General features: G+C 47.8%; 2 protein-coding genes across 2 annotated transcripts in view; one reads left to right on the top strand and one right to left on the bottom strand.

Moving 5' to 3' along the window:
* On the bottom strand, positions 1-8,874 carry LOC142775610 (uncharacterized). The gene is made up of 5 exons (XM_075877122.1): positions 8,364-8,874; positions 7,786-8,303; positions 7,474-7,716; positions 7,199-7,427; positions 1-2,644 (listed from the first exon to the last, which is right to left on the bottom strand). Exons 1-5 carry the CDS (start codon positions 8,662-8,664, stop codon positions 2,490-2,492), a joined length of 1,446 nt encoding a protein of 481 aa, XP_075733237.1. The 5' UTR covers positions 8,665-8,874; the 3' UTR covers positions 1-2,489.
* The window catches only part of LOC119185723 (A-type potassium channel modulatory protein KCNIP1), a 21,398-nt gene continuing 15,307 nt past the window's right edge, over positions 8,874-14,964 (top strand). The window contains exons 1-2 of the mRNA XM_075877123.1: positions 8,874-9,277; positions 9,954-10,023. Coding sequence (XP_075733238.1) covers positions 9,170-9,277; positions 9,954-10,023 — 178 coding nt within the window. The 5' untranslated portion in view covers positions 8,874-9,169. The remainder of the gene's footprint in view (positions 9,278-9,953; positions 10,024-14,964) is intronic.

Genomic DNA, 14,964 nt, shown 5'->3' on the forward strand with positions numbered 1-14,964 from the left:
TTTTTTTTTCTAGCGCGCACGGTATCGGCTTTATTGGATGCTATATGATTCACATACCAGATCTTTTTCTTTGTACCAACAGCAATTAAATTATTGTCAGAAATACAGTTTGTAAAAATACTATAGTGAATATATATTAAAATAGAGTCGTAAAAAGAGGGAGATCACAGAAGGAACAAAGGGTTTTCGAGGGTACACGTTTCTTGTCTACTCTGATACAACGATATGGCACAGTGAGAAACAATTATTGCCCACAGCGAACCACCTTCTCCCCACAAAGAAGGGAAGGGGATCAGCTTGTCGATGCTGGCCGAGCCAATTGAGCACCGTCGCCCTATGTAGCCGATCCGCAAATTCGTGGTTCTCCATCACCTTGCGCGTGTGTGTTTTTTTTTCTTTGTGAAACAAAACGGGGGAAAATGATCAAATCTTTCGTTGCCTCAGCCCAAGTGAACATCCGGAACCGCGTTGCATTTAGCTCAGCCATGTAGCACGACGTCTCAACCAACGAATGCAGTTGTTCTTTGGCGTTATTTACTATAGTATTTTTTTTTCTGCAGGTCTCGAGTATTCGACTACTGTTACACTCCAAACACCGTCGGTGTGCGTGAACCCGCTGCTCTTTCGGCACTAACCTTTAATGCTCAACAACTAGCCGCGCGCGAAAAGAAAAGAAAATTAAATAAACGGTGACCAAAAGAGGACCCGCAAGGCGACCACAGTCCTTGGGTGCATAATTGCATCGTGCGAGCGAACTAGTGCGATCTCACACCGGAATTTAATGCTCGAGTGAATCTGTTCACGCAGCGACATGCACAGACGTGAAACGAAATACACAGTCATGCGGGCCGCCGGCAACGCGCACAGGCGGCGACACTGGTGCGCCGCTTCGTGTCGGCTTCTCCACGGCGCGCCTAGGCTTCGAATCTTGGAGGCGAAGCACGCTGAGAGACTGTCGTCTACACCGCCCTATATTTCTTCTTCGGTTGTTTCGGTGGCTCATCAGTGCGCCCGGCGCGCTGCATAGGCCGCGTGAACAAAAAAAAAAGTAAATAAAACGCTCATGCGTCTAACAAAGTGGACGCACACACACACACATATAGATAAGACTCTACAGCGGAAGCCCTGGATGTTCCGTCGGAACTGCCCGACACACACGGTCGTGGTTTCGGTGCACAGACTCGGAGACAGGAGCAGCGACGGGTCTGAGACCGCCGTGCCCTCCCCGAAACAGCAAAAATACGCGTACTCTTAATGTGTGACATCTAAAGTTACCCAAAAAGTTTACAGACACCGAGAAGGCATGCGGATACCTCTGCGAAATGGAAGACATGGTTAATCAGGAGTTTCCAGCCCTGACTTGATCACAAGAGCGAGAGGAGGGCGGCAGCCCCTCGCGCGTGGCTTGCTTGCTTGCTGAGCGACCGCGCTCGCCGCCAGCCGTGCGTCATCGCCGGGAGAACCCAGGCGGCGGCGCCCACGTCAACGGAACGCGGCTGCCGTCGCGCTGCGCTCCGTTGTTTGTTTGAGCGCGTCCATTCCAGCCGCACAGCAGTCACCGGGTTGCGCACTCCACGCACTTAAAAAAGCTACTTGCTCTCCCGGAGGTGCAACGTCGTCCCAAAAACCAGGCTCGTTGGGCCGCCGCGAATGTGGGCCAGGTTTGCAGTTAGCACTGCCGATACTCGTTCGTGCCGGAGCAACGCTTCACTAAATGCGCTGGTCAGTCGCCCGGTGACGTGAACAGTTCGTCTTTCAGGTGACACTTTTTTCGTTGTTGTCACCCAGTGAACACTTGTAAGGGAGTGTTAGAGCAGCGTTGTTATTGGCTCTACTGCTTTCATTCTATTGGGGCAGTTCGGCATGGGACGATGTTACACACTTAGGGGGCGTTAACACATCAAGCATGCGAGGAGCGGGTTAACTTTGGAGTGCATGCTTTCTCTCCTCTCGTACATTGGCGCGTGGAGAAAACAACAACTGACGAGGAACGCCTGGGGAATGACGTTCTGAGTGGAGCCGCGGCATAAGTCGACAGCTACGGTCAACAGCAAAAAAATTAAATATCTACGGATATTCGTTTAGGAAGCGTGCACACTGCACATTAAGGGAAGCAACAAGTGGTGTCTACAGAGCCCGGGGTGCTCACAACAGCTTAAGACGATATGTTGTCACATCCTAACGCAAACTGATTTGCCTGCTACTACAACGACAGGCCTGTACAAAAAAAAAAGAGTGTTGCTTGAAAGCGGTTTTGAACGCTGGAACCAAAATGCTGCGTACAACGAAACAAGCACCATATGTAGAATCTGTGCAATTCAGGCGTTCGAACCAATGACTACGGGCTCGTAGAAACTGTACACATCGTGTGCCTTGCATGTACGCAAACAAATAACGTGCGGCTCCGAAGCGTCGCTAAAAAAGCGGGGCGCAACAACACAGGATTCTAATGACAATAGTGGCGCTCCGGTGGTGGCTGAAAGGCGGCCCTACGCCTTGAGAACGGACTGCAGCAGCATCTCCCTGTGAGAAGTGCGCATGTGCCGGATCAGCGTGGCCTCCTTGGCGAATTTCTTGTGGCAGTGGCCGCACATGAGAGGCTTCACTTGCAGGTGAATGGAGCGCAGGTGCCGGTTGAGGTCCCCTGCACAGCGCCAGCCACGTCTTCAGCACGTCTCGATAATGAGCTACCGAGGACGGCAGGTGAGCGACAAATGGTTCGGAAAGAACTTCGAGCAACGCCTTCTTTGGCGTGCGAAAAAGCAGCACAAATTTATTCGCACTATGATGACGCCACGGCTACGTAGATAATGAAAGCTCTTACCCCTCCGAACTTTCACTGTGTCTTGCCAATTATAGAATACGCGAGCTATACACTGAATGTTCATTCGAAAGATTCCTTCTTAACTTCTCTTACACTGATCTATAACGGGGACAATGTGAGGCAGTAGCATATCCTCTTATTAGCCTGTCTTCTGAATGGGTCCAGTTTCTAGAGCTGTATTCTAGACATAAAGTATCAACAAGTTTACTTTGACGCCATCATTCAGAAAAACTCGAGAATCAGCTTGCTTTGTGAGGGCACTCTTGTCTGGCATGAAGGCTAGGCGAAAGATGACAAAGATGCTCGATTTGCTCATAGTCGAACTGCAAGGATAAGTTGGTCAGCCATCCCCCCTCCCCTTTTTTTCTGTCTTGTATTCAGCAACGCCAAACAGGGGAAATTACACGAGCCTCAAAAAGAACATTCATCATTCCCATCCTCACTAGCGACATCCTCTGTTTGCTATAGCCCTTTGCGTTGACCTTGACACGCTGCAGAGAACTGCCCTTCGCTACGCACCTTTTAGTGCTTTGTCCAGCCCCTTTCGCGAATATTTCTGTGACGCTGTCCCCTGTTTAACGAATGGTCATTGCACATGATTTCCTATGGCAACAGCTAGCACCTCAGTATTTGCGCTCACCAGAATTTCAAAATGACCTAGTACGTAGCTTTGTTGTCAGGTCATCTTCCTCTTTACGATGTTCACATGATCAGCGGAGTTTATCTTAATTATCCTCTAATGTGTGCTTTAAAATTTCTTAGCCTTACGTCAGTCGGTCATTTCATCCCTTTAGTCACGCTTCCAGACCCTCCCTTTTAGGGGCGAAGCTCCTTAGGGCGTGGGCTGTGCGTCCCCTGTAGCCTGTATGTAGCCACCTCTAGTTTAGTTCTTGCAGTGTTCACTAGATGGCGGTACCGTCCCCTGTATGTAGCCACCTCTAGTTTAGTTCTTGCAGTGTTCACTAGATGGCGGTACCGTCTCCTGTATGTAGACACCTCTCGTTTAGTTCTTGTAGTGTTTACTAGATGGTGGTACTTGTAGCTGATGATGAAAAGATGCAAGATGTTATAAACTAGAAAGCGGTACTTGTAGTTGATGAAAGACGCGAGATCTTATAAAATAAGAATGATGTCACATATGGCGCGTGTCATTGGTTGAAGGCAATCGTTCGATTTAGTGCGGCGACGTACGCTAGGGGGAGCGTTGCAATAAAATCTGTTCGCTGTTGGCGCGCGCTCGGAGTCGCCGGATGGATAAGGGTGCACAGCGGAGAGAGCGCAAGGCGGCAGCAGCGCGCGCTCGCAGACAGAATCCCGATGTGCGAGCGCGCGAGGCAAGGGACATCGCAAGCCATCCATCGTCTAAGAACAAATAAAAGTTGATTTGTGTATATACACACACAGCGTTTCTCACGTCTTTACATGATGATCGACTGGGCGAATTACACGGAAGATTCACAGTTTACCGATGAATCTATCCGGAGCTTCGCCCATTCATCATCATTCACCCCGTGAATATGCCGTATTTTTTTCCTTTAAATTTATAGCCTAAAACTCCTCTTCATGTACCTTCCTCTTGCCTAGTTACATAACAGTACAATCTTCGTCAGCTAAAGCACCCTGATTGATATGTGGGGTTTAACGTCCGAAAACCACCGTATGATTTGAGCGACGCCGTAGCGGAGGACTCCGGAAATTTCGACCACCTGGGGTGTTTTAACGTGCACCCAAATCTGAGCACACGGCACTTACAGCATTTTCACCTCCATCGAAAATGCAGCCGCCGCAGCCGGGAATCTATTTCGTGAACTGTGGGTCAGCAGCCGAGTACCTTAGCCACTAGACCACGGCGGCGGCCGCTAGGAGCACCCTAAATACCAGTAAGCTTTAATTCACGGCTTCTTAAAAATACGCTTTCTTAATTACCTCGGTCCGCATCACAGAAAAGCCGTACGTTAAAAACATTTGTACGAGAATATTTCAGTCACTCACGATGCATGATATATCATTAGCGAAGACGCGTGACCAATGGAAAACGCCCTTACGAAGGAGAAGTTTTGTGAATTGGGCCTCTCATCTACAAACCTGCGCCACAGAAACATCCCATCTTTATTATACTGGTGAGACAGTTTCTCCAGGTGCGTCCTATTTAAACCGCTAAGACGCTGTGTTTTTCTTAAGTTCTTGCGTAGTATAATATATTTATTGTTGTTTCAATTTGAAGCTGACTATTACGCCAGAACGTGCTGATATAACCTCACTTGTCACCTTATCTCACGTACCACACCACTCAGTTATTTTGTTGGTGAAATTTTTATGTTACTATGTACTATCAAACGTGTCCGTCAGTAAATGAAATTGTGTAAATGCGTTATAGCTACACACGAGGAATACGTCAGGAAAGAAGAATATGCATGAAATTAAACTTTCTGTCCCCTGTAGTGATTGCTGAATTACTTTAATTGTGCCCCAAACAATGCACGCGCGCGAAACACACACACGCACCGAGAGAGAGAGAGAAATGCCAAGACTTGCAATAGCCCCAGCCTCACACTTTCATGCATGAGTGCCCTCTTGCATTATTTTTTGTTAGATCAAATCATTGGTGGGTTGAATTGTGCATAGGCTGCTAAGCGAAATTGCCAGGTTGTTCCCCTGAAAGGCGTATTCTGCGAGTTGTCCGGTAGATGATAAATGTAACACGTGTACCTGAACATTTTATCACATTTTCTTCTTTGGGCTTGCTTATATTGCTGCATGCTCTTTTGAACATTTTAACTCAGCAATACAACATTTATTTGCCTGTTTCTCTCATGAATTTGTCTTCACTCGTGGGATTTACAAGTCTCTACATAAGCACACTCTACCTTAAGCCTCCTCTTACTAATGATCATCATCCTAGTATATTTTATGTCCACTGCAAGACGAGAAGCTGCCTAAACTATCTCAAGTTTACTGTATCTGGTGCGTGCTGATTGTTTTCTTTCTTCGTATTGTCGCCAACCCACCTGGCTTTGCCTGCTGCGTTTCTTTTCTCTTCATTGCCATTTTGTCGCTCTAACTACCCGCAGCTTGTCTTTAAAACGCATGATAATGTGGCCTACATAGGCCCACTTTATTTTCCTTGTGTCAATGAGGTCATATTACTTGCCTCCAGTTGCCTTTGAATGGCCCTCAAAGGTTCATAACGGCTTTCTAATTAGATTTTCTTTTTAAATTACACTGCTTTCTCGTTTATATTTCATCTTGCTTATATTTATGTGACTGTTCAGTTCTGTTGAATTAATCAAATAAATAAACAAATAAATAAATAAATAAATAAATAAATTCTTGCACAGTACCGACAAGTCTGCATATCAAATGCGTAAAGCTGTAGTTTTCCCCTGTCTACACCCCTGCATAGTCGATTGCACAGCGAAGGGGAGAAGAGGGGAGACTAAGGCGGCCACGCCACCACCCCACCTCGCCCTTTAAGTGTCGGGGTGGCACTAATCGCAAATTCCTTGTTGTAAAACTTATTACACTGCAAACGCAGATAGAATTTCACACTCTCGGTGCCCCCTTTTCTGAAAAAAAAAATCTACAATCATCATGTCTGAGTTCAAATGAAAACCAAGAGGCCTCAAAACGTTCTAACGAAAATGTCTGAATACAGCATGAATACGTGCCGTATACCGAAATGTACGAAATGGCAAAGGCGGCACGAATACGTGTTTTCGTGAGCAATATGAGCTGGAACATCAAATTTATGTTAATTTAATAATCTATAATTAACTGTAATGTACTGCTATGAATGTGACGTATTGAACTTTCCGCTCCAACATTTAGTGTCGTGAACACATTAGTGCTTGCAAACTGATTTTACGCGCTATGGCCTTTAAAAGGTAATTTGAGTATCCCCCCTCGCATTATTCACTTGTGGATGCTGCTTGCTTGTCGTGAAGCTGTTGACAGAGAACAGCTGCGTTAGATATGAGATTATGAGAGTCTTAGTGTATTACCTGTGTATAGCATCGTGATTGAAGTAAAATATGTAAGTTGAAATCTGGTTTTAGTGAAAATAAATAATGCACTTTGTGCAAGTTAGTTTCTTTGTTTCTATTACGTGTTGGGCGCCAAAGGGAAGGCAGTGTTAGGGAGATAATGAGTTCCCCCCTCCTTCATCCGGTTTTTTTATGGGAGGAGTTTCCCTATTATGAGTTACAGTAATATTAGTACTTCTTATCACAAAGCTACGAAAGCCACATTGACCTTTCCATAGCACATTAGAGTATTAGACATGTTAGCATTGCGTAGCCACACAGAACACAGCACTTTAGTTCAGAGGTCATGCTAAAGGGCTGTGTCCTAGAGAGGTGCGCCAACGCCACCCACCTCTTTGGGAGAAACCCTTGGAGCAGTGAGGACAGCCGAAGGGCTTCTCCTTGTTGTGGAATCGCTGGTGGGTGACCAGGTCACTGTGCCGGATGTAACCCTTGCCGCAGAGCGAGCACCGATGTGGTTCCGTCCCCGTGTGCACGTGGAGGTGTCGAGTCAGATCACAGCGCTGAATGAAGCTCTTTCCGCACTCCTTGCAGTGGAACCGCTCATCCTCCTGCGAAGACTGCTGGGATGTGGTGCAGCTCTGGATAACCAGCAGCATTACTCACCTTTGTGCGCACCGTGTGGATCTTCTGATGGCGGGTGTAGTTTCCCAAGCGATTGAAGGTAGCGCTGCACATTTCGCACTGGAAGGGCCTTGAGTTTTTAGGTGGGCTCTCCGGGGTTTTCTTTAGGGATCCTGGGCTTTCGCCGGCACCTGAACTGTCTTTGTTGATGGGGTTAGTACCTTCCAGCTTGCAGATGGCATTAATGCTCACTTCCTTGATGGTGGTTCCGTCTTCGTGCAAAATCTGCAAGAACCCACCCCGGAGAAGAAAACTCGGATGAGTTACCCTCTTGCATTTCATGCCATGACTTACCTGAAACTTGACCGGTGACATCGCGTCAGGCACCAAAAGAAAGTTCCCAAGGATCACCGAGTCCACTGGCAGCACATCCAGGTTGAGACTGTGAGCCAACTGGTTACTGGCGGTGATCTTCAGCTTGCCTTCAAGCACGGCCTGCGTTGCAGGCTCGGGCTTGTCGCGAGCGGGGTCCGGCTCGTTTGGCCCCGAGCAGCACTTGTCCTCCTTGGCCGGCGGCGACGGAGGCCGTCTCGTTTTCAGCTTCTTGTTCTCCTTGCCATCCGGGTGCACGACCAGGTTATTGGACGCGTTCTGGTCACCCAGAGGTGTCACAAACAAGTCGGTCATGTCGGCGGCCTCTTCGAAGGCCGTGCTGTGTTTGGTGATGTCTTCAAGCAGCATCGACGGGTCCTGGTTGATGGTGCTCAGGGCCACGTCCTTGCTGTTTTCGTGCAGCAATGGCGACTCGCTCGCGAACCCATCCAGGTTGAGGCTGTGGTCTTCGTACGCCTCCACCTTGATGAACTGCACCCCTGATGGGCAGAGCGCGGCGCTCAGCGCACGGGCGCCACGCCGAGGCGAGGGCCACTCACCGCTGTCCTCCTGCGTGCTGAGGAAGTCCAGGCCGGACACCTTGACGGCGTCGCCAGCGACCAGCAGCTGCTGCGGGTCGGCCTTGGCGTCGCGGCGGCCCTCAAGCGCCTCGTCGTCCTCCCTGGATGACCGCCGGACGTCGTCGGCCGCCAGCACGTAGTGCACGTCTTGCTTGAACTGGCTCACCAGCTCGCCCAGGCTGGGCACGAGCAGCAGCGAGGGCAGCGTGAGGCCCCCGTCGCGATGCTGCGCGCCCATCACCAGGCTGTTGATGTAGTCCATAGCTGGAGGGCTCTGCATAGCCCCGCCAGGCGCTAGGGCCCGGCTCGCTGTGGCTCGCCGCTTGCCCAGCGCCGTCGCATGGCGTCTCGGCTGCGCCCTGCAGTCGCGGCCCTGGGGCCCTCGGCCCGGCTTCGTGCCACTCCGAGCGGCTCGGGCGCGCGCCTTTGGTGACGATCGAAGGGGTCGCCAGTGCGCACGCTCGTCGCCCTGCGCACTGGGGCCGCCGCTTACGCCGCCACTGGCGCCGCATTGATCGCACAGCGCGCCTCCTGTTTACATGCCCCAATTATCCCGATGCTTTCCCGCTGATGGCTTGAGGCCACCTTCCCAGTCGCTTCTAGTCTGTCGCCTGCTCAAGGCGCGCCTTCTTTGCGGTCGGGCGCAGGCGTACAGTCGTGGCCCGGCAATCCTGCAAAGCCACGGCCGACCGTTTGGCGACGGTGCCATCTGGGCCGCCAAACCGGTTCGATAATCTTTCGGAGCGCGCACTCAGCGCGCATGTGCTGCGATCGATGTCCTGAAGATGGAGCCCACATTGCAACCCATGGCCGAGCATAGCTTGGAAGCGCTCTGCAGAAACACCAAATTCACCAGACGCCAGATTCAGCTCATGTACAGAAGCTTCAAGCAGGTGAGTACTTAACTACAATGCTTGGGCTGGCGACAGCCTCTCGTTGCTGCCGGCAACCGGAATGCGGCGGCGTGCGCTGTCAGCTTCTCTAAGCGGGCTCTGACAGTCAGTTTTCGCGACTGCCAGCTATATTAGCTTTACCGCGCCGTGAAATGACAGTTAGATAAAAAAAAGGTACGTTTGCATGAAGTGCCATTGGTTCATTGTGGGAGCATCCACATTCAGAGCAATGTTAGCATGCACCCAATGGATGCTCGATAAGAGATGACAGTCCGCATACAGGAACTAGACTGAACTTGTTCGTGGGCTAGCGACTCTCAGTAAGGCTGTTAAGCGATTGTTTTGACAAATGCAATGTTACCACAATTTAACACCTACTGCGCCTCGACTAGCCGTCTCTATCACATCCGCGCGCGCTGGTTAGCACTCCTCTGGTGCTATTCTATATCCCGAACAAGGTACAGTATCATCGCTCGTCCCAAAGTTATTCCCAGCCATTCAGTAATCTCAGTCAATACATTTTAGTGTTGGTAATACGGCTCGGTGCACACGTCGTGAAGCAGCCCGGAAGCAACCGGCTTAATGTAGCGCGCGCGCAACAAGCGCAGTACCGACAAAGCAAATATGTTAATGACTTGGTGAAAACATTTGAAAATAATTCGCTCGACTGTTGCAGGAGTGCCCCACGGGTTTTGTGGAAGAGGACAACTTCAAACACATCTTTGCACAGTTCTTTCCATATGGAAGTAAGTATATAAGTCGCATGGCACCATAACACACTCATTTAATAGGAGAAATTGCGAAGAAACTGCGTCTAAAAAGCATGATTGCATTAACATGTAACGTCGACAGCTTATCAGTTGACCGGCACGAGTTCTATTCGCTGACTTTCGAATACAGACTTCAATGAATCCAATGTCAGTTAAATATAGTTCAGTTCATTTCCTTGAATGTTGAGTGTAACTACCTTGAAACCCAGTTCATTCCCTTTAAACGAGTGTGATTATCACGTCAACATATGTATAAATCTGTATACGAAGCTCCTCGCTAGAAACTCTATACTTCTTCTCTTAATAGCACAATTGTGTGCGCGTGCGTTTCCATCAGTTTGGGTGTTCGTGTGTGTTTGCTAAGTTTATTGTACCAGGATAAAAAAAAACGAGCAGAGCTAATACGCAAATATTTTTTCACAGCCCCCCTCACGGTGCATATGAATTTCGGAAGGAACGCAGGAATACAAATTAAAATTGTGAGGGAGGCGCAGTGTTCAAAATGGAGCTGCATAAAGAAGAAATAAAGAAATCTTCTAGAAAAATCAAATAGGGTCACTGAAAATATGCGCAAGCAAAACTTAAAGTCGAGAAACACAGAAAAACGGGTCATTTTCATAAGCTATGCTGCTTCTAGGCCACAGATATGCTGTTTTTATATGTAGTTGCGAGTTTCTTCCACCACGAAATTCCCGGCAAAAATAATGTTGCAAGACTGACAAAAAAAATGAGAGGCCGCGCGATTCTGGGAGAAAAGAGAGAGATAGTGAGAAAAGGCAAGAACCAGCTTATGGTAGAACAACCAGACGAACAAGACATAACACAAGTCTAGCGTCTGAGTTTGTCCTATATTGTAGGCCTGGTTCTGAACGAAAATCTACTTCGGTTCACTTCCAGTTAACGCCATCTGTGCAGAACTTGTGGGTCACAGACACGCCTGAAGGACGTCAATAAATTTCGTGACACCTATCACGAGATGGGTATTAGGGCTGGGTCCAATCCAATCACCAACATATATCCAACACAAGGATATCTCCAGTAGTGGGAAAAAAATGAAAAAGAAAACGGGTTCCAAAGATTAGAGAGAACAAAAGCGACTGCTTTTGCGTTTTGTTGTCACTGCACATATTCTCAAACATTCTGGACGGCCTTTACACAGGGTTTGTTTATGAGCATTGGCGAATGAAGCTCGTGCTCTAACGATCACAAAGAAAGAAAAGTTATACATTTCTATGCACCGTCCGACATCATCACACACTAATGAGGCTTGTACTGGTTGAAGAAGCAATGTTATCTTGGGCCAGTTTATGCCTTATTTCAGCAGTCGGGCGCAACAATATAGACTGGCGAACGTTGGCTATAGGAATTGTATTTTTATTTTCAAAAATTAAGAGCACAGGAAATAGCCAGACGGCAAACTTTTAGCCTATAATTAATGTGTGGCGATATGATGTCTATAAGCATGAGTTTAATACTCGTGTTCCAGCAGCTTGAATTTGACGCTCACTATGCACATAATTAACTGGAGGCAAATTAATTCTGCGGTGGTCATTGTTTCTTGTACCACGGAGTCAACAAAGGATTGATACATCACTAAGAAATGAGACCTGGCAACTATAATATCTGTCATGCTAATTTTGGATGGCGGAAATGATCAGTGAGGTTGACTTTACAGATCACGACATAAAGGTTTGAAATTCATCGTAGTGAACAGCACAGCAAAAACAAAACGACGTACACAAAAAAATAATTACAAAATCACAGCCAGCTAAGCGCGTTTCTACAGTGGTTTGCTCGGCTTGGTCCTTTGCAGGGTCACTGGGTTGTCTCGTTTTACTTAACTGCCCGTATTCTGTATAAATATATCTGTCGCATAGCGCCTCAATACAGAATGTCAAAGTAGAGTAGGTGGAAACGAACTGTAAGAAGCACTGTGAAATCAGGATAATTCGGGCCCTTTTAAGAGTGCGTAATATCCTTCAGAAGCTTTAAATCAGACAGATATCAGGCTTTGATTAAGCCAATTACAGTCATCATTATTAATCACGCCAATCTTTTATCGAGCGACAAGCTTTCTTCCATGCGTTTAGTTTTTGCCGGATACATAAGGTGAAAAACTTTCCCGCCTCTACACTACCGCATGTCAGTTTACATCAGTGCTGCGCTAACTACCATCATCATAATCATCATCATCAACTCACTAAAATAAATGTACTTTCTTAGTGCGCAGAACTAAAGAAAAATTCTTAGAATACAATACCAACCAGCCCAAGCAGCCACTCTTTATCAACTTAACTCATGTCATCCACGGGACGAAGCCATTTCCCAAATATATCTAACCTGCCCTCTTTAGAGCGCGCTCATTGTATTTCATGCTGAAACTTTCTTAATTCAATCACCCCACCAAACCCACTGTCGTCCACGGCGGCGTTTCCCATCACTCGGTTTTCTTTTCTTTCCGCTGCTCTCCACCATTTGTCTGTACTGCGCGTATGCATGGCCTACCCAGGTCTGCTCTATGACCCATTCTGGTGCCTTCCTATCTCATAATGCTGCACCTTATCATTTTCAGTCCCATTACGCACCACGTAGTCAGTAACATCTCGAGTTTATTTGTCACCCTCCCATTTCTGCCACACACAGGCAAAATGCAATGATTGCACGTTCCGTCTTAGGGGCAGTCGGCATACATCGTTTGAAAAGAGGCACGCCGGCATACTGGCACAGGATGAAGTTCCGAGAGAGGCACATATATTTGCAATGATGTGTAGAGACGTCAACTAACCCGTCCAAAGTATTTGAATGCTGTACCATTCATCAGTACATTTTTATTTCTCTTGAATTGGGATTGCCCTATCGCTATAGTAACACGCATAGCCAGGTATTATTAACGGACTCATCTGTCCAGTCGCTTCGAGAGAAAGATGGGCGAATTTCTTCCGCAACCAAATAAGGGTCACATCAAAGTTATCTCAAACGACGCCGTCCAGTGCATGCAAGCGCGGTTAGGGCCTGCAGTACGGGCAACATCTCTCCGGCGCGGCCCGTAAATAAATAATTTGATCCTTGGCCCACAGCCGACATGCGGCTCCACGCGCATATTTTACTCAGCGCCGCTCGGGAACAGCGGGAGCGAAAAAGGGACCTCGCTCTGTTTGTTGTCGGCGCGCACTAAGAGCGGAGCCCGGCGGCCAGGGTCGCGTGGATCAATGGCGAGCCGGGAGCAGGCTGCCCCTTTCCACGTTCGTTTGGGGATTCCTCCTCTCTGCCCGGGATGCAGGCCGTGGCCTTGGCCGCATGCCTGGGTCAGTTAGGCTTCTCGCAGATTTGCATACGTATGGCTTCTGCCCCTTTCCGCGACTGGCGGCAACCCTAGACACGGAAACGCTGCAAAACAAGCGGCCACTAAAGGGTATAAACACCGAGCCCCTTCACAGCTCATCAACAAAACGAGCAGAAAATAAGTTTCGTGACGCATGCGATCATATACTTTGTTCTTTCATGATTTAAATGTGACATTATTATTAATAATAATAAATAACAATAATAATATTATAACTTCTTTAATTAAACAAAAAAACAAAAGATGTGTAACTAAACACAGTTTCCTTTTTCCCTTGCTTCAAATGCGTTTTAGTGTACAGCGCGCCCAGTTGTCCACATATCATGCACAAATTTAGATAAATAATTAATCTGGACGCTGGTGGAAGTTCGAGGCACAAATAATAAGATTTTTAATGACAATATGTGAGGAGAGGTTGGCCTGGAATGCGGGTTTCTAGCCTGCTACGCTCCTCGCGGGAAAACAGTGAAAAGGGAGCTAAAGACGGGGCACGATGATGACTATTGTAAGGCACACAATTTTACTTGTGAGCTGTAGTTTGGAACACGACACTCATTAGCAACTCTGTCAACACCTATCCTAACAAAATTCGCGTTTTCGCATTCAAGGGGGTCAGTTCGAGCTGGCAGTTAAAATGGCACCACGAATCTCAGCATAGCATTTTTTTATCACCGTTTTCGGAGTACTTTCTTCATTGAACCGTTTCCACGCGAGAAAATAAACCCAAATTTTGCTGTACCGAGTCTACAGCTCCTTTAAGTGACACGTATGTCCTTTTTATAGTCCTATAGCGAGATAAGCCATAACGTAATATGACAAGCTTTAATGCGGCTTCACAACTGGTCTTTACTTCCTGCCCCTTCTGTGGCCTACCAAGCGTTCTCTCGTATAAGCGGACGCTGAACCGTAGTGGATTCCATACAAGACACTGGCTTAGCCAGGGAGTGGTGTGTTGGGGGGTTCAGACCTCTTACATCCAAATTTTCTCATTTAGCAGGTGTAAATACGCATTTATTGCAACAGTGTTGTTTTAAGGTGTATTATTACAAGCACACATACAAATGCGCGCACTAATATAAAGTATGGTTCAACCCCCTTCCCCCCACACCCCGAACGAAATTTTTGGTTGTGCCCCGGAATCAAGTACAGGTTGAGCGGTTACATAACACGAGTACAGGAGCCTTTTTACGTGGTTTCGAACAGCAGTGGCTGGAGTGGAAGCTTTTCTTGAGAATTGACGTCTACCTCCTCTAAAAGGGCCCAGCAACACTTTTCCAAGTAATCGTCCAATGGTTTCATTGGACGATGGCTTCAACGAGCGGAGCTACAGAGATTAGCAGCACGTTTTAAGCCCTTTCTCCCTCCTTTCATACCAGCAAGCGCGCTGAAATATACGCAGGGAGGGGGATGACCAGGGGTCAGGGTCATGTGTTTCTTCGTCAGCGCGCGTCTCGACCTAGAGCAACTTCTCGTCTTCGAAGGCGCGGCGTATACTTTCAGTGTGATCGCGTGTACGCGCACGAACACGTGGCGACATCCCACGAATGCCACAGTAACTATGCATATCACGATGC

This window comes from Rhipicephalus microplus, chromosome X, assembly GCF_043290135.1.
Source record: "Rhipicephalus microplus isolate Deutch F79 chromosome X, USDA_Rmic, whole genome shotgun sequence".
Taxonomy (NCBI): domain Eukaryota; kingdom Metazoa; phylum Arthropoda; class Arachnida; order Ixodida; family Ixodidae; genus Rhipicephalus; species Rhipicephalus microplus.